Below are 18,654 nucleotides of genomic sequence, written 5' to 3'. Positions count from 1 at the left end.
CAGATAATTACGTTTTCCATCAATGGATGTACTGAGAAATATAAACAGATTTCACCATCAGCTGAACCGTATTTCTTGAAGGTTGCAGCTCTTCAACATCTGTTTTATTTGCAGTACTAGATTTTTTTTCCCTCACGAAAAATTATATAAATGTTCCCCATAAAAATTATGTAGCATCCTTCATGAGGCTAATCCCTGATCTACTGCCTTAAGTGTCATTCCAGCCCAAATATTTCGAGCTAATTTGTAAAACCCCAGACTCCTGGGAAACAGGACTGTTTCACCCTCTCCCTCCTGCAGCAAATACAGCACTAGGCAGAACAGACCAATCCATTGTTTGTCTAGCAAGCTGCTCTCTTTCTGCCAGAGTATTCAAGCAAGATGACGAGAAAAAACACAACAGTGTGTTACATATAACAGTCAACATGAGTAAAATCCATGAAATAAACGCTTCAGAAAAAGTGATGGGAATATATAACTTCTGCACTCATTTTTAATTAAACCATTTTACTTTAGAGATGTATTCACTGTATGTTAATCAGTGTGTTATTTCAATATGTAGACTTAAACGTACTTTTTAAAAACAAAGGTTTATGTTTTGTAGAATACTTAACCCCAAAAGTAAGCCTGAACTGCCTCTCTTTACACATAAATAGAACAAGAGGGACAAAAAATATAATTAAAAATCACAGTAAGTTTGAGTACCCAAAGAATCTACAATTTAAAGCAAGTTAAAACAATTTTTAAAAGTATTTAATATCCTGGGGAAGTTTAGTGTTTGAGATAATAAAATGGTAAAAAGGAAACGTAACAAAGAGAACAACTGAATATTATAAACAAGACCTGAGGTATCTATCTCACTGATGTTTTAAACTGCTGAACGCTCAGGTGCATATAAATGCTATCCAGAGACCCCATACTACTTGCAAAGTTTGAGTAACTTGTAATATGTTATTTTTTTATATTGCATGTATTAAATCTCCTTCTCTCAAAACAACTCCATTAAACTATTCTAGAAAATATTGCTTAGAGAAAGATTGCATTTTACCTGCTTTTTTGAAGAATTCTTGAAGTTGTTCTTCTGTTTGAAAATAAAGACTTCCAAAATGAGAGAAAGTGCACAGCTGTTAACAAATAAAAGATTTGGTTCAGCTGAGGGAGCAGCAAGATGCCTGGTGTTTTCTGAATAGAAAGTTTATTTGAGTAAATAAATTGTTCAATGAGGAATTCGGATCAGTTCTTTGTAGTAAGCATCTCTAGATCAAGAGAGAGTGACATGAAATCCTGGGCATGCTCATAAATGAGGCAGGAATTCCCAGATTTCGCATCACGTGATTTCAGTGAGGAACTAGCACTCACCCTACTCCCAGCACCGTTATTCTCAGCCTAAATAAAGCAGTTCTGAAGCCTGAGAAGGTTATAACAAGTGGCAAAGAAAGACAGAGTAAACAGATCACTGCTAGCTTCACCGAGCACTTAAGAGACTGTCCTGAATTTGGGCAGTAAGCAGGAAAAATGTACTGAAGAGAGCACAGCAAAAGTGCTGAGATGCATTGTTAAACTTTCCTAAAGAGGAAAGTTATAAAAGTTCAGATTTAACTGCTCTCACTATGAAAAACTAATAGTATTTGAAAGAAACAAAAAAAAAATCAAATTCTCTTTTTTCACCCTCAGAAAGTACTACGAAGATTATCCTGACAAATACACATTTTCTTTCTTCGTACTGGAAGTTCAAAGAGCTACATATTATACTGCACTCCTGAGTGCACGATTAATTAAGCACCATCCCTGTCGAGCTCTTTTTGCCTGTATCAGTCATAAATTGATAAAAACCACTATTATTGTCCTGTCTATCTACAGTCACAATACAGTATACACCCACTGAAAAAAACAGATGCTACATTAACATGATAGCTAAGAGTAGAATAAAAAGGAAAATAATTTAAAATGTATTCTGCACAAAGCAAATAAGGCTGTTGACATTTTGAGTTAGAGAACTGCATGTTATTAAGTAGTAATGATAGTTTTTACTAGCAGTACCTTCCTAAAGAAGCAATTGTACTTGAAGAAGAAGTGACTGTTTTTGACCTTCGAAGACTCAAGGCAGAGATGAACACTTCCAGCTCCCCGAGCATTATCCACAAAGTCATCAGTAGTTTTCTCGTTTGGTGTACCTCCATGATGTCCATGCAAGCCCTGTTTCTTTTCTCTTGCTGCTGGAGAGACGTTTGATGCATGAGAGGGGTGAGAAAATACGATAAGGTGGACCATTGTACAATTTTTATTAAATAGTTCCATTTATGCTGTTGCTGGAGGTCCTTGAATTGTCAAAAATTTTGTTTTTCAATGCTTTTTTTTTCAGGTTGTAGAACACACATAATGTTCGCTCTTATGTTATAAAATAGGTCCCAATTTAATCTGATTGTCTACAAACACAAAGGTGGCAATACCTTAGGCTCTAGCAAGTTATTTACAGCTCTATAACTCAGGAAGTGCCTGATCATGTTTTTCAAATGCAAATCTATTTATACATATCCCCAATATTACAGGAGGGCTACTCACTGACTGCTTCCTAACAGTGTGGCAAGAGACCTATCAGCAGGTCATCTTTTTCACAACAGAAAACTTCATTTCCATGAAAATATTATTTTACAGATAGATTATGAACATGCAGATCTCATCCCAACCAGTTTGATGCAGCCAAATGAATACAGTTCTCCTGTCAAAGATGATTCTTACACTAAAAGAATCCCTTTATTAAGGTAAACTATACATCTCCAACTTCATTATCACTTACTTGTGTCTTATTGCTTAGATGCTCCAGCCACAACCCCTAGGCAGTTCCTACTGCCTGTACAAACCCAGAAAAGATGAAGTTTCTATCTATACAAAGGATGTACAACACAGAAGAGAGCAAACAGGACGAGGAACGACTAAGACCCTACTGATCAACATAGTAATTGTAGTATTTCAAGCGGGCACACTTCAATGGCATGCAGAGCATTCTGTTTGCCATAGAAGTTCACCAAATATCCATTACCTCATGTAACCTCCACTGCCATTATGCTTTGTGCTAGAAGCTTGCTATGCTACTGGGATAGCTGTTTTAAAAGTGGAAGATCAGGAAGAAATCCCAAGAAGTTGAAAGAAGTAGCGTTGCATATCATGCTTACATGTCCAATAAGCAACATAACGCACTTTAGTGAGATGGGAAATTAAAGTTATGCTCTTACATTTGCTTTCTAAAAACTTTAACTGGAGATCTAGCCATAGAAATAGGGGCGTTTCCTCGTAGATATAAAACTAATCTGAAATTTGTATGTAAATTTGTGATAATTTGGAGGCTCCTATGCACATAGAAACTATAAATTCCTGCCAATGTCATGGATTTACTATGTTCTTCTAGTCTTTCTGCAGCTGCATATGCCACCCTGCTGGAAGGAGGCGAGGAAAAGTCTGGAAGATTCAACTCTACCCAGGCAACAAGCACGTGAAAGAGATTAGCTGAAGTGATTCTCACCAGTCCACAAAAGCAGAAGAAAGTTGCCAAGCATCAAAACTAGAAACTAAGATATCCTTAGGAAAAATAGATAAGAGCCAACTTGAGATACTCAGGATGCTGGGGAAAAATAGAAAAAGAAAGCAGAAGAAAAATGGGCATCTTCTGGTAAAAAGTAGTTTTAGAAGCAGGTCAGCAGCAAATCCTGTGAAAACAGGAGAAGCTGGACAGACCTGAAAAGACTCTAGTTCAGAAGGAGAAAACATCAGCTGCGTTTCAGTGTCCTGAATCATGTCCTGAGAACCTGACACTGATGTTTCACTGTGATGAGAAATGGGAGGGAAATGAATAAAGGGTTTATTTTTTCTTTTACTAGACCCATAAAGTGAGGCCAATAGGAACCTCCCCCTCTCCTCAGCTCTGCTGAGGCCTTACCTGGAGTACTGTGCCCAAATCTGGGCTCCTCCCAGTACAAGAGAGACGTGGCACTACTGGAGAGAGTCCAGTGGAGGGCTACAAAGATGATGAGGGGACTGGAGCATCTCTCCTCTGAAGAAAGGCTGAGAGAGCTGGGCCTGTTCAGCCTGGAGAAGAGAAGGCTGAGAGGAGATCTCATCAATGTCTACAAGCATCTGAAGGCGGGGTGTCGAGACGATGAGGCCAGTCTCTTCTCCGTGGTGCCCACTGACAGGACAAGAGGCAAAGGGCACCAACTGAACCACAGGCAGTTCCGTCTGAATCTGAGGAAAAACTTCTTGACTGTGAGGGTGACAGAGCACTGGAGCAGGTTGCCCAGAGAGGTAGTGGAGTCTCCTTCCCTGGAGATATTCAAAACCCGTCTGGGTGTGATCCTGGGAAACATGCTCTAGAGGACCCTGCTTGATCAGGGGGGTTGGACTAGATGATCTCCAGAGGTCCCTTCCAACCTCAACCATTCTGTGATTCTGGGAATGGCTTTAAGGATTATAGTGATGCAGGTGTTACCCCAGAGGCTGAAGCATGAAGCACGAAGCACGAAGCATGAAGTTGGTATGGGTCAGAAAAGGTTGAATCAATAAAGCGAGTCCAATCAGCTGTTTCAAATGTCTAGTTCTAGCAAGATGCTCAAAGGGATGGCTCTGAGGAAGAGGCAAAGGGAGAGCATATAACCAGTGACCAAATGGGACAGACAGGCTTACAAATTGTTAGAAAGAAGAGAGCAAGGTGTCAACCAGGAGATCCATATTAACACTAGGAGTCTGACAGACTGGACAAGACTCAAGCTGTCAGGAGTAAAAAGAGACTGAAGACCACACTCCAGTGCACATGTGAACGATGAAGTTGGCAGGAGTGCTCTGAATTAACGGCAGATTATTGACCCGTGAAATGCCACAGCCTTTGTTATGCCGAAGGTCTGACTACATAATCAAAATGATCTTATGTGGCTTTATAATGTTCTCATTCTTTCAAGGAATACACTGGGCATAGGAAGTGTGAATGCCAAGGATGCGGTGTTGTTGCATTTACTTATATTGCTAGTAAACATGACTTTGCTTCTCTGATTCTCTTCTTAGTAAATTTAAGACAAAACAGTAAAGTCACATCAGATAATTGTGCTAGAAAAAGAGGCGCTTAGTATACTTGTTGGTCCCTCTGCTCAAGTCTCTGAAAACTGTGCATTCGACATGATGCTAATGTACCACCGCATCATAATTTGAGCTTCCAAAATAATCTGCAACAGGAGCAAAAAGATAAGCTAAAAATACTAGTAAATTATGAAATCATATATAGACAAGACTGTAAAGAGAAAGCTGTGATGCTGTCCAGTTTGATTTAGGACTTTACGACCCTATCAAACCAATAATTTTTCTCATACTCAATTTTGAAACTTCTCAGTTTCAATGGATTAGAACTCAACAGAGCTGGGATGCAAACCAGGCTTGGTTTTAGTTTCATTATCTGTCTTTTCAAAGCAAAAATATGGCATCAAAACCTTCTATAAATTTTCTTTTCTGAGAAAATTATCATGTACTACTATTTCGCAAATTAAGATAAACAAATAAATAAGCTCATAACCCGTGTTATTTTAAGCAAGTCCTAGCTGTAGCTGTGGAGTAAACATTTATTTCTCAAAAGGGAATAACGTGCCTGCAAACAGGCTGGCTGTTGTATGAAAATTGTGCAGCTTAGACGTAAAGACAGGGGCTTTTGCATTCCTAACAGACTTTCCAAGACAGCGAGTGCTGTTCACTGAACCCAAAGGGTTGGAGGAGGAGGAGAGTGGTGGCAAAGGCAGCTGGGAACTTGGCTGCACCCGCATACTTCTAGCAACCGGAACATGACCTGAGCTCACAGGTGTGCAGCAGAGGGGCAGCGTGAATCCACCCTTGAGCGTTTTACACCAGGCAGCACATTTGGCACAAGTGGCGCAAGGAATCCCGGAGCACACACTGACTGAAGTGAACGGGATCTATCTTGGAAAAACGACAGTATGTTTCCTAGGATTCCTACATTTTTCTTCAGTATTTAGAATAAAACTACACATATATTCACAGAAGGAAGGGCAAAATTAAACCTAATGATGCATATGCTGCTTGTATTTTTCATCAGCACAGGCCCAGTCTTGAGATACCACTTGAGGGCACAGCTTTCCTAAAACCACCGTACAGAGATGTGCTCCAAAAGCCTTCCCATCCTGGCAGCTGCCACTCACCCACCCCCGCAACCAGCGTGGCCAGCGCCGAGGCCAGGACCGTTACTAGTGAGCTCCTGTTTGGGTACAAAAGTGAATGGTTCAACTGTGAGGGGCCGCAAATTGGCCAGCATCGTAGCTGAGCCCAGGCCCTGCCTTTCATAGCGCCAAGGAGCAGAGGAGCAAAGCTCTTTTTCTGGCATCTGAGAGCTCTGCCCGGGACGAGGAGCAACAAATCTCCCCTAGCCCATAGAGCCGAGCCTCAGCGGGGTGCCCGAGGGGTCTGCCCCGTGCAAACCACGCACCTCTTCCCCGTTGGCCGCTGGCACTTCTTATACTGCCTAGGGCCATGCATCAGTGAAAAGGGCGATTCTTCCACATTCACAACCCCCCACATTATGCTACAGGATGTTTATCTCGCACATGAAAGGGTTGCTCATCCAACCAAGGGCAGGAGCGAGGAACCAGGTCCCAAAAGTGTGCATTTCTCTCTGTTGGCTAGGAAGGAAACCCAAGGGTACCAGCTCAAGGCAAGACTTCTGCCCTGGAGATATCTGAATGAGGCATCATCCCAACTTAAAGCTTCTGAGGTGAGATCCAGCCTAACTACATTAGACACCTTCACCTTCAGATTCCCCAGTTTGGATTTCTTCTTACGAAACAGTAACTACATAACATTTAGATGTCTAGTCTAACCCACGTCCTACACTCCCTCTATAACATACAAAAAGATACAGACAATTCTAAAGGACAAATCATCCCATCCTAAGGTAAGGAGGGATTCAGGCTGGCAAATTTTAGGCACCTCCCCGGAAGCTACAGGTCTAAACTCCCACCTACTCTCTCTGGAGAAGTAGTCAATGTAGTTAGTACAGTGTCGAAAGGGATACACCTGACCACAGCTAGGTGTCTACTTCAGGAGGAGACTAAAAACTTTCAACACTGTATTGACTTTATTAATTAAGCCTCCATATCCCAGAATGGGGAGAATAGACACCGAGTTCACATGTGGGCATTTATAACGTGGACACCTAGATTTAGCTGACGCAGTTCGGTAAGGTGAACCACATCTCCTAAGCAGTGCTCTAGAGGGAAACACCTACATCCCCTACAAAATAAATGGGGAAAGCAGGTGCCTGTGAGCTCTCCAGAGGAGAAAGTATGAAGGTAAAAGATACAGTGGGGGAGTATAGTCTAGATTTATACCCGCAAACCTTGCAGCTGCAGCTGAGTGTGACAACTGACTGATTTCCTCTGCATTGTAACTAAATAGGATTTTCCCAGCAACACAGCCTCTTCAGTGGCAAGTCAGAAGTTAGATTCTGATTTGCCATCTTGAAATGAACATCTGGAAAGCCAAAGTTGAAGTGGATCAGAGCTGAACAAAACAAAGCCAATTAATGAGTGAACTTGAATGAAAGATTTGGCCTTCTGTAAATATAAAGGAACAAACGCACAATCCAGTCAGGACTGTAGCAAGGGAAAAGGAAAGTAAACCCATCTTTGAAAGCCAATCCAGTGGTCTTTTTCTTTTGGAGTAAGGCTAAGGCAGTACTGCTTGTGTTGTCATTCACTCCTGTATTGTTCATCACTGCTGCCAGAGGTCTCCAAGTATTTGATACCAGGCTACGGCTTTCATCCCACTAGTCAGCTCACCCCCAGAGGGTGCCTTGCCAGCCACAGGAAGGACTGCACGGAAGAGCAGACCACATGTGAACCTTCGTTCCTGCCCCACAGCGTGCCACTGGCAAGGAGATAGCTCAGATAAGAGGACTGTGATTTATCTTTCTCTCGATCCGTTGTGAGAGACTCCATGCAGCAGGTCATGAGATACGGCTGGCAGGGCATGCAGATTATAATGGTGCCCTTTCAGTTCAGGGGCCTGAAAGGTGGCATTGACTGCGTGCCCACTGCTCCCTGCTGCAGCAGCCCTGCACGCCAAATGCTGCCCAGGTGCACAGGTAGGGGAGCTGCCAGCCAGCTATACCTCTTATCCGGACACGAGGGCAGGAGAGGGGCATTCGGATGGTCCAGGGAATGCTATTCAGACCGTTAAGTCACTCTATTTAAAAAGATACAATTATATGAGCAAACACCCTTTTAGGCATGAGCACATACGTCAAAACAGGCATGAGACAGTACTCTCTGTGCAGGAAGAGCTTCTTTGTTAAGTCATCCCATATTTAGTGTTAACCATAACTCAGCTGAGGCAATTATAGAGATAAAAGTTTATCTCTGCCGACGTCTTATAGAGAAATTATTTCTGAGCAACTCTGAATTCTGCATCTCTCTACGTCTATTCTAGCTTCTATATCTAATCCAGAATAACTGCTTATGTCAGTTTGCTAATTCCCCACCCAGGACTGATCTGGAATAGATCAAGAGAAATAGTCATTGCAGGATAGTTATGCTAGCGTCTATGCAGAGACAAACCTGAGTGTTAAATAGGTTTATACTGTCATCGTTTCCGTGTGTCAGGCAGAGCAGAGAATATGGTTCTAGCAAATGGGAAAGCTTAGTTAAACTGGGAAGTTTTCTGAATTTTTACAAAAGAAGCTATTTGATTGCCATGATTTTTCATGGAATTTTAACAGTGGTTCACAAGGGTTTTTTTTCCCCCCATCAAGATTTGGCTTTCCTCTCTCATTTTTGCTATAAATGTATATGGTTTATACATACACATTTTATATGCGATTCCACTTGAAAAGTTATATTTTATACGTTTCATAACATGCACCAGCCTGCTTTCACGGAATTGCGTGCTAGTGTGGTTGAGTTGAAACATCCCCACTCCCTGCAGGTTTTAACTCAACATTTGCCAAACTGGTCAAAAAAACTTTCTTTCACAGAACTTCAAAGTGTACCTGGCTCTGGAAAACTAACATGTGAGAACATCTCACCAGAAAACTTTACCTACGTATCAGATGTGAGCAGAAGAGAGGTGTATTTCACAAGTCACTGTTTCAACGTCCTTCACAGTTCCCATTTGACCTTTCATTTTCCAGGGAAAAGGAGCATTCTGCCATTGGGAAGAGCAAAGATATTTCACATTAACATCTTTAGGGCTATTAAAAAGTCCAGTAAGACCTAGTGGCTCCTCACTACTATGGCCACACATTGGCCATCCCCATATAGTACAGCCCTTTCTTAGAGCAGTCTCTGTTTGTCATCCCCAAGCTGGCTTTTCAGGTTAGGCAATGTCTAAACTAGAGCAGATACTTTGCAATCCCTCCAACACAGCAGTAGCACAGTTACTTCATTAGTAAGAGGTGCTGTCTTCTTCAGGCAACAAATGAGAGGCTCAGGAATTCAAAACAGCAATTTGAAATGACATCCAAACCAAGACAAATTACTGAAAACTCAGGAGAATGACACCAAGACCAGCAATGACCAGCAATTAAAAGGAGCGGTCAGGGGCTACAGCTTTCCTCTTTGCTACAAGTAGCTAGAAAGCTGGCAAGAACAAAGCATCGGTCCCATCAAAGAAATACGTGAAGCACTTTTACAAGATCATTTTTTATCAATGCAGTCTATGTGAGGAAATATCATTTCCGTACAAGGCCGGAACTTTGATCTCCTGACTCCTAGTCCTGTGCCTTAACCACAGAGGAAGCTTGAAAATCTTCCACAGGCTTCTCCTCTGGTCATACACCTCTTAATCCCATCGCAAATTGCCTGGGACCCAGGAAGACAGTCTTGGAAGCAAATATCAAAATGTTGTTAATATCTAGCAATGTTCCGCAGTGTGCAGGCAGTTTTAAACATTCAACCAAGACTGACAAGATAGTCCAGGGACTACAGTCAAGACTAATTTCACCTGGAGCCATGCTCTTTTTTATGAAGAGGTTTATAGCAAGCACATTTCTTACTCTCACGGGCTTTCCTCTCCCAGCACATATAACGTACAATATGCAAGTCTTCTGACAGTACACGAAAAAAGGTCATATAGACTTTTGCCATTCAAAATAATTGCCATTTTCACAAAGATTAATTTGGATCTGTACATAATAAGCTAGAAAGACAAACACAATCCTTTGGCCTGGTCAAAGGATGGCATTCCCACTGAAGTCGCCGAGGCTCACAATACAAAATTTAGGTCAGCTTTATACTGGCTTCAGGACAACGATAACTAACCTTACACTAAGCTTGATAATATCAACTTTACTCACCTTAATTATTTCAACAAGTTTGAACTGGCAAAATGAGTTTACGCAGCCTGCTCTCCCCTGCTGCTTACTCTTCCTCCATCCCTCTCATATTGTGCCAATACAATCAGTTGCAGAGCTGCCTTATATTGTACCAGAGCAAGAAAATGATCCGATTTAAAGCCAGCCACCACTACTACCCTTTGGGTAGAGGGCAAGGACAGAGGTGGTTTATTTTATTGACCCAGTTTACAGTTCTTCCTACCCCACTGGCACCACAGCTAAACAAGCGGAGGGGGCAGGAGGAAGGCAAATCCCTCTGCATGACTTTGCTGTCAGAGACATTTTTGCTAGGATTTCAGTGCAGAAATAGTCCTTGAAGAACAAAATACAAATGTGAAGGTTTAACTTTTGTTGCTAGCGGAGCTGCCTGAGGGAACGTCATTTACTGCCTTGCTGCTTCACCATCTAGCCTCTCTTCCCAGGCTGACAGCTGTATCCACACCACTGTATTAATCTGAAAACTGGCAACAAATTAATCTAATTTAGCAGTGAGCGGTCACGCTGTAATGCCTTAGACCTGCAACAACGCTGCACTCAGGTACTGTGAGAAATGAGAGCTAAGCACACGTGGGGCAGAAGTAATGGCTCTTGCTGCTGCATCGAGCTCAGCCAGGCTGCTGTAGCATTCCCTTGCGGCAGATGTGCCTACCTTTGTGGATGCCTAGAGCTGCAGGAAGGCACTAGAGGACTCTTGCAACTCAAAACTGCAACTTCTGTTTTTATCTTAAACCTCAGGAAAAATCAGCAAGTCCTGATGAATTTGGGGAGAGCTGTATACAGAGACGACTTAACATCTGGTTAAGAAATATATTACTGAAAAAGAAAAGCTTCTGTTGAGCCAGTCCAGGTTCACAGGACCCCAGGCAGCTGAAAAGCTTCTCTCAGGTACCTGTTAGATTTCAAGGTTTTTGCCAACAGTAATTTTGAACGTCTCAAGGCACCTTGGTTAAAACATTATGAACGCAGTACAATTGCTGAGTATATTCTGCTTACCAGAGATGCATCTTTAGAGAAGCTAATAACGAATGGAGCACTGCAGGAATGATGAGATGAAAAGATTCTGAAGAAAACAGCTTCTGCAATTGCCTCATCAAGGGTAGATCAAGCATTGTCAGATCATCACTGAGCGATGTTTAGCAAGGCTTTAAAACTCTCATTGACTGAAATTCATGATCTGCCTAGATTGGGCATTCTGATGCTTCTAGCTTCTTTATGGTTAGAAATTTGTGGGAGCATCAAACATCTCTATTGTGAGGAAACAATTTATTTTAGACCCATAACCCTATAACTTCCTTTTTATAACTATGGACAACTGATCACATCCTATTTTTATCCCAGTGTTTTGCATACTGAAAGATTTACTGTTGCGTTTCTGTCCACCATTTCCGCATCACTTCCCTGCTCCCACTCGTTTTGACCTCTCCTGGATTTCTATTTTTAGCTTGCCCATCTCTGTGCTTTCCTTTGTACTTATTCTCCAGTGAGAATGCTTGCGTCCTAAGGAACACTCAGAGCACCCTGGCCAAGGCTTTATTCCTTATCGGGTAAAATGCAGCTTTCACCTCTGACAAATGAAACTCTTTTAACAGAACCTGAAAGGATACCTGCTCCTTTTGTAACTGCTTGTCATTGTCGAGTCATTCGGTCTATGGACTTGACATCCTTTTCTCCAGTAGTATTGCCTAATCAAGTACTTGCTAAGCGTTTTGGCCCTGACTCTAAATAAGGATCATGCACACCCTTCACTAAGGAGTGAAAATGCAAGTTACAGCTTCATTTACACACATTACACACCCAGAAAAGTCAAGAGTACTCAGTATCTAGTAGACGTATATGAACTGCCAGCATAGTCCACCCCCTAGAACCCCCCATATAGAAAATCTGGTCTACTACCTCTACAGGTGGAGACCTTTGGGGAAAAATCTCAAAGCCTGTCAGACCTCTGTCAAATCGTCTCAATATGGGCTTACCCTGGTTGGAAGGTCCTTCAGCCTGTTCTCATATCTTTTACCACTGCAGGAAGGCCTGTGGCCCTCTTATTACATGGGAACCAACTTATTGGCGTACTGCCCGCATGCCAAACCTCCCCAAACGCACACTCAGCCAGCTGACCTTCTCTTTGACTCTCTGCATGTCTTTCAGCTATCTCTTTAACCCTTATGAAGCATGCATCAGCACTATGCAACTGTTCTTGCAGAGAACATCTCATCCTGCTGTGTGTAAACCTTCTTCACGTGCTGACCATCGTTACTGCTATTTGGATGTCCAACTTCTCCACGCCTCAATAAACATCTCCAGATAGGGCACCATGTAGCTAATTTCCCTGCAACACAGCCAACTAATAAATCTGACAATACCGTAACAGCCATAAAATATCTAACGAATTTCCCGCCACTCCACCTGGGTCATGTGCACCCAATAGGTCCAACATGCTCCCAGGTAGCTGGTTTATACCAGCCATTGTGCACTGTATCTACTTCCTCTAGTACTTGTATTACAGTCTGTCATACAATAGCATGGCTACAACTCTGCACTATTAGTTTAAGTCGCTTTATGGCGGTGATAAGAGGCAACAAGCCTGTTCTCTGGTACCATCAACCTAAATCCCCCACATCTCCTCTGGACAAACACAAGTCCTATTGTTATCAGAGCCTCACTGCACTTTTGCAACTAAAATGGCTTCCTTTGCTCCAAAAGTGAAAAATACCAAACCCAGCTCAGCTCTACCCCACATACCACAATTCCAGTTACATGAGTGCTGCACACAGAAATCTGGTAACTCTGTCTGTTAGCAAATATCAGGCTGCAGGATCACAGGAAGAAATGGGCCTGATCTACTTTACTAAGAAAGTGCATTTCTTTCCTAGTTTTGACCAGGAATCTCCCTCCCTGTGTAGGAGCATGGAGAAAAAGCAACTCACTGAGGCCAGCCAGAATCCCACCTGGTGACCATACACAGCTATTTAACGTGTTCGATTTCTTCTAAGCATAGCACTTTGCACCCCCTTGACTTTTGCATCGTTCAGTTGAGATATCCCTCGCTTATCAACTTCATTTTGGACGGTGATCCTGCTCTCTAGCTTATTTTAGGGGTGCTCCTAGGTTAACGTGATGAAATTGATGAAAACCTTGATAAGAACCAAAACCAGGAAGGATGTTGCAGGACATGTTTTCTCAGTTTGGGAGGGAACTTAGCACTTTGCAAGCAGACTTTGACCTCATTTAAAAGGTTGTCTTAGTTTACTCATAAGAATGTTAGAAAGGAAGGGATAGTATCAAAAGCTGTAATAAAGCAAACCTGCTACCTGTTAACTACTAGGTCAACTCTCCTGGCAAAACAAAGCATTAGAATGATTTTTTAATCTGTGGTTGACAGGTCACATGTTCATGCCACAAACTTCAAACATATCAGAACAAATGTTAGGAAAAATATCACTTTGGAATTATGGATAGAACTTACTCAAAATAGGTTGGTTTCTGAAGTTAACAGAGCATCTTTTCTTCAAAAGAGTGCTGAAGTACTTCACATGGAGAAATTAATTCAAAAGCCTGCCTGCTAGGAAAACAGAACACAGTTTTGTCTACGTGGTCATTCTTCAATTTCTCCTCTTTTAGACCTTTTAAGTGGCACCCTGGTTTTGGAAGAAATATAAAACCATCATGGCTTGGCCACAAACTTTTCATAAAAGGCTAGAAGGAAGAGTATCCTCTTATGGCTGCAAGCACCATAACGTCTCACTTTTTGATTCTGCACTTTCCTGCATCTTCTTTTGATAGTAGTTACTGCTAAACAGGATAACGAACTCAAACAACCACTGAGACTGATCCACATTGGCACTTCCCCCTCCACACATATGCTGCTGAAGTTGCCATAGTGACCTAAGAAGCTATAGTCCTTTCTTGGACATTTATTTTCCAACTGTTGCACCCCAACCCTGCAAGGCTTATTATCAGTACTGAGCAACTGCCCAGTGAGAATTGAATTTTTTTTCCACTAACACTGACTTGTTTACAAAACAGATCCTTAGATCACAGTTGAGGATACCAGTTTTGTATTGTATCCTGGGTGTGGCTCCATGTTTCTTCAGAAGAAACTTCCAAAAATGCTCCTGCTGAAACCTTTTTCAGGTCATGCCAGTACAACAGCATTAACAGTCCCTGCAGAGAGCTGATCAAGGATTACCACCAGGAGGAAACAACTGAGGCAATTCTACTCTATGTTTCTGTGAAATTTTTGCATGATCTTACTCTGTGGCCATCAAATGATTAAACGTAAAACTGATGAACTGTGCATCGCAGACATACCATCAATATTCACATTTAAGACAAACAGGTAAACCAGCAGAATCTTTTACAAGTATCTGGAACATCAACTCGCACATAGTTTGTATCACGTTGTTTTGTTGCTTTGCTGCAGAGTTTTCACTCGTTAAGGTAAGGACAGGCCTTTCGGTGACAGAATAACTTTTCCACTACTTTTCCACTCCTGAATCCCATTCAAGTAAAAGAACAATGTCGGCATGTCTTAATTAAAACCTTGCTTTTTACTTATAAGCTTGATCTGAAGATTAACCTCAGAAGGCAACAGCTACAGGAAGCTATGCATCTGCACATTTTCCTTAAATGTATGTATTTGCAAGTGAGCATATTTTACCAATAACATCTTTGAAAGCCACTGCTTCCCCTTTTCCTAGAAGGAGTGCTGCTGTATGGTTTAGTTTTGCATTTGGCCTGCTCAGAAAGACGCTTTCAGGGAAGAAGGTACTTATTTACCCTAGCCTAGAGATTTCTTTGACTAACATGGTATTTGGGAACGAGTACCATGATTTCAGAAGTTATATAGTGTAAGTCCCCTAAAGTCACCGACGGGATTGGATGACCTCCGCCCCTTATTCACCGGCTATTTAGGAGCCATTAAGTCGTTTTGGAGAAATCATTACTCAGGAGTTTATTCAGGTTTATTCAGGTAAGAGTAATTTTGAGCATGGGAAGGGAGCTTGCTCTTAGTCTTCTCTAATCCCAGTAAGGCAAAGCTTTCTAGTAAATAAAACCATCATTTGTTCCTTCAGTTCCACAGGGGAATAATATATGAGGAAGGGAAAGAAGAGATAGCGATTCCTTCCTCTTTTGAAAGGTTGAGCTCTTTTCCCTGTCAGAGCAAGGATTTCCATCTAAAAGCCAGGCAGTAGCAATTCCCATTTTTTGACCGCTTGAAACAACAACTTTTCAAGAGTGACAATCTGCCAGCCCAGCTATACTGCAGGTCAGGGCACAGGTGATAGGCCTTACACATTATAAGAGAGCACCGGAGACTCTCCTGTTAGGATGGGAAAGCAAGGCAAGAGGTTTAAAAACGTTCTTTTACTCCATTACTAATTAACAATGTAAACAGCTGCCTTGCAAAAAAAAAAATTTTGCCTTCTTTGGAAGGAAAACACTCTGACATTCAGAAGTTTTTTTTCAAGCAAGTTACAAAACTTTCTTGTTTTACAGTAGTTCATACGCTCCTGAAGTGGGGTTTGAAATTTAAGAATGGCAGCTGAACTCAAAATCACAGCCCTTGGGCTTGTGGCATTTAGGCCTGCCTTATCCATCACATCTCCTGAAAATCTGACTGTACAAGCTCTTTGATCAAGCTTGATGCCTAAAGGGCTTCTGTGTTACCATGGCAAAGAACAGTCGGTGACCACATGAGTACTTCTGTGCTCAGACTCTCCACTGATTCTATACCTCAGGAGAAATTCAATTCAACAGCAAAGATAAAAGAGATTGCCTGAGTTTGAGGGGTTTGCATCTTTTTTAAGATACAAAAAAAAGGCTCAACTTTTTCCATCACTAGACACAGAAAATCTGGAAGAGACAGCACAAGCCTGAATTCTGGAATCTCCAACAAGAAGACAGAGTATCAGTACGAGAGCATTTGCTGCAAGAGATCTTCAGCGCTAAATAGAGGTCTCTAAAGCTCAAGGAATTTCAAAACTATGACATTTTGACAAAAAATAGTGTTCCAAGACAGTGATAAAACTATCACATACGTTTCAGGAAAAGTGATTGCTGACCAAAGTTAATATTTAAATGTATGGAAGTTGAAACAGAAGTCAAATACAGGCACTAAAAAAACTAAAATGAATCAACTCTGAATTCTAGTAAGTTAAATATTCACATATAACTCTCCTAATAATTACTGACAAACTGGTATGATACTACTTTCTACTGGATTAGTGCTTTGCCACAACTACATCTACTACTACTTTCCTGCTTTGAAAGACTAGTATAATTTATTGCATAGAACACAATAGCTGCCTGAAGGCCACCTGACTTCAATGAGTTATTCAAAGAGGCTGCTCTAGACACACGTTTCACAATCAAGTCTTGCAAAACGCTCTGGAGTTTCTCAGGGACAACATGATATATAATGTAATCCTATGCACTTTCGTACTCATTTTCAGCTACTTAAGACATCTGTCCCTTACACTTTCCCCAAGAATATTTTCTCAGGTTTACAAGAATAAATTCACTGTTATTGACAAAAGTAATTTTGGGAACAATTGCAAAGAAAATACTTATGATCCCTACCATTACCCCAGTTGTGAAGACTTGCTTTGAGTTTCCTTTAGCACTTGTTCAGTCTGTGGTGGTAATGCACTTACCACAGTTACACACTGGTGGAGCAGCAGCAATGTTTGTCAACAGCTGTAAATTTCAGAAAAATTTCTTAGTATAGCTGTAGCAATATTCACTCCACGCAACAGCTGTATGACCATAAAAAAGCACAGTAATATTTTCGGTGGCAGAACTTTTATTTGGAGGGAAATTATAACTTTTGCATTTACATGGCACAAATTATATACAATACACTTTCCATGATAAGAATTATGATGCGGTCTGCAGAAAGGTATCAAATCTGAGATACATAATGCATAAGCTAAAATATACAAATCGGGGTGAAAGTAAACTTAATGGCCATTTTTATTATCTATAGAAGAATTTCAAGGAATAACATTAATTCATTGTTCAAAAATCTTTAACAAACTTCTAGTAAAGTTAGTTGAAATATTTATAATACTATTTAGTTGTTGCACCGTATTTCCAATATACAATCAAGAAGATGCACAGAACACAACACTTACTATGAAAAAAAAAAAAAAAAACGAACTATCGCACCCACAATTTAAAGGTTTCATTTCCTCTTGGATGCTGCACTACCATATTTATATAAACATTTACAACACTTCAGTAAACACAAAGGTTCTAAATATAGTGCAGCATTACGGGGGGGCCACTTTCAGCTCTTAAATAAATGTTAAGTGCCCATATACTGTGCCATTTATTCTAAGCTGATGATTTAAGCTGTAACCTTTAATTCCTACTGTGAGTAGCAAACACATTTTCCCCATGTTCAGAAGATTAGCACAACTCTGGCTATACATACTCTATATTCTCAACTCTAAACTGTCCTTGGCTTCATTGTCATTTTGGCATTTTGCCTCAGTGCTTGTGACAGCTATCCCTTCCATTATTTTCTCAATGCCCTGTTAAATAGTCCTGTGTAGAATCTGAAGCAAAAGAATCTGCATCTTCATTATCAGAATCATCACTACTGTCATCTGCAGCTGGCTCTCCTGTCAATGCTATCCGGGCATAATCATCAGTGTCTATGGACTTGCAGAAATGAATGGCATACTTCAGTTTTTCCTCTAGTACTTGCTTACAGGAATACCTGGGCAGCTTCAGCAGAAAGAAGCAAGTGTATGACTCAGGAAGGAAGTGGTCTGGAGGATTGTATTTATCCAATACCTGTCAGAAACAAAAAACACATTTCTGATCCACTGTCCAAAATTTGAATACTGAGAATACAAAAAATGAATACTGAGATAGTACTTTAGAATTTTTTAAACAGGATGTTAGATTCGTGATTCTGATGCTTGAGTTTCTTAAAAGAACAATGAAAAAAACTCCATTTTTCCTACACTAAATAAAAAAACTAACTAAGTATAACCTTCTTGATTATGAAGATATGGTTGGGAACAATTAAAAAAAAAAATTGTAATATATCAGCAAATACCAAAACAGGATTTCCAATTAAAATTGCATTTACGAAAGTAGCTGAAATGATTACAGAACTGAATGAAATGCTAAATAAATGCCATCCAAAACAACTGAAGATTGACATTATCAACAGCTAGAGAAGTAAACAGTTGGGAATCTTAATAAAAGGAAGAATATCCACTTGCCAAACACAAACAAATACACAGAACCAGAAAAAGAGAAACAGT

General features: G+C 40.9%; 2 protein-coding genes across 2 annotated transcripts in view; both read right to left on the bottom strand.

Annotated features, from left to right (window-relative positions):
- OCA2 (OCA2 melanosomal transmembrane protein) overlaps window positions 1-17,074 on the bottom strand; it is a 220,710-nt gene extending 203,636 nt beyond the window's left edge. The window contains exons 1-5 of the mRNA XM_068923152.1: window positions 16,955-17,074; window positions 13,839-13,934; window positions 9,084-9,189; window positions 2,041-2,216; window positions 1,049-1,124 (exon numbers count right to left, since the gene is read on the bottom strand). Of these exons, the coding sequence (XP_068779253.1) occupies window positions 1,049-1,124; window positions 2,041-2,189 (225 nt within the window). The 5' untranslated portion in view covers window positions 2,190-2,216; window positions 9,084-9,189; window positions 13,839-13,934; window positions 16,955-17,074. The remainder of the gene's footprint in view (window positions 1-1,048; window positions 1,125-2,040; window positions 2,217-9,083; window positions 9,190-13,838; window positions 13,935-16,954) is intronic.
- An 85-nt stretch (window positions 17,075-17,159) lies between these two features.
- HERC2 (HECT and RLD domain containing E3 ubiquitin protein ligase 2) overlaps window positions 17,160-18,654 on the bottom strand; it is a 119,738-nt gene continuing 118,243 nt past the window's right edge. The window contains exon 93 of the mRNA XM_068923146.1: window positions 17,160-18,175. Coding sequence (XP_068779247.1) covers window positions 17,903-18,175 — 273 coding nt within the window. The 3' untranslated portion in view covers window positions 17,160-17,902. The remainder of the gene's footprint in view (window positions 18,176-18,654) is intronic.

Source organism: Struthio camelus, chromosome 1, assembly GCF_040807025.1.
Source record: "Struthio camelus isolate bStrCam1 chromosome 1, bStrCam1.hap1, whole genome shotgun sequence".
Taxonomy (NCBI): domain Eukaryota; kingdom Metazoa; phylum Chordata; class Aves; order Struthioniformes; family Struthionidae; genus Struthio; species Struthio camelus.
This window is presented reverse-complemented; position numbering and strand designations above follow the sequence as displayed.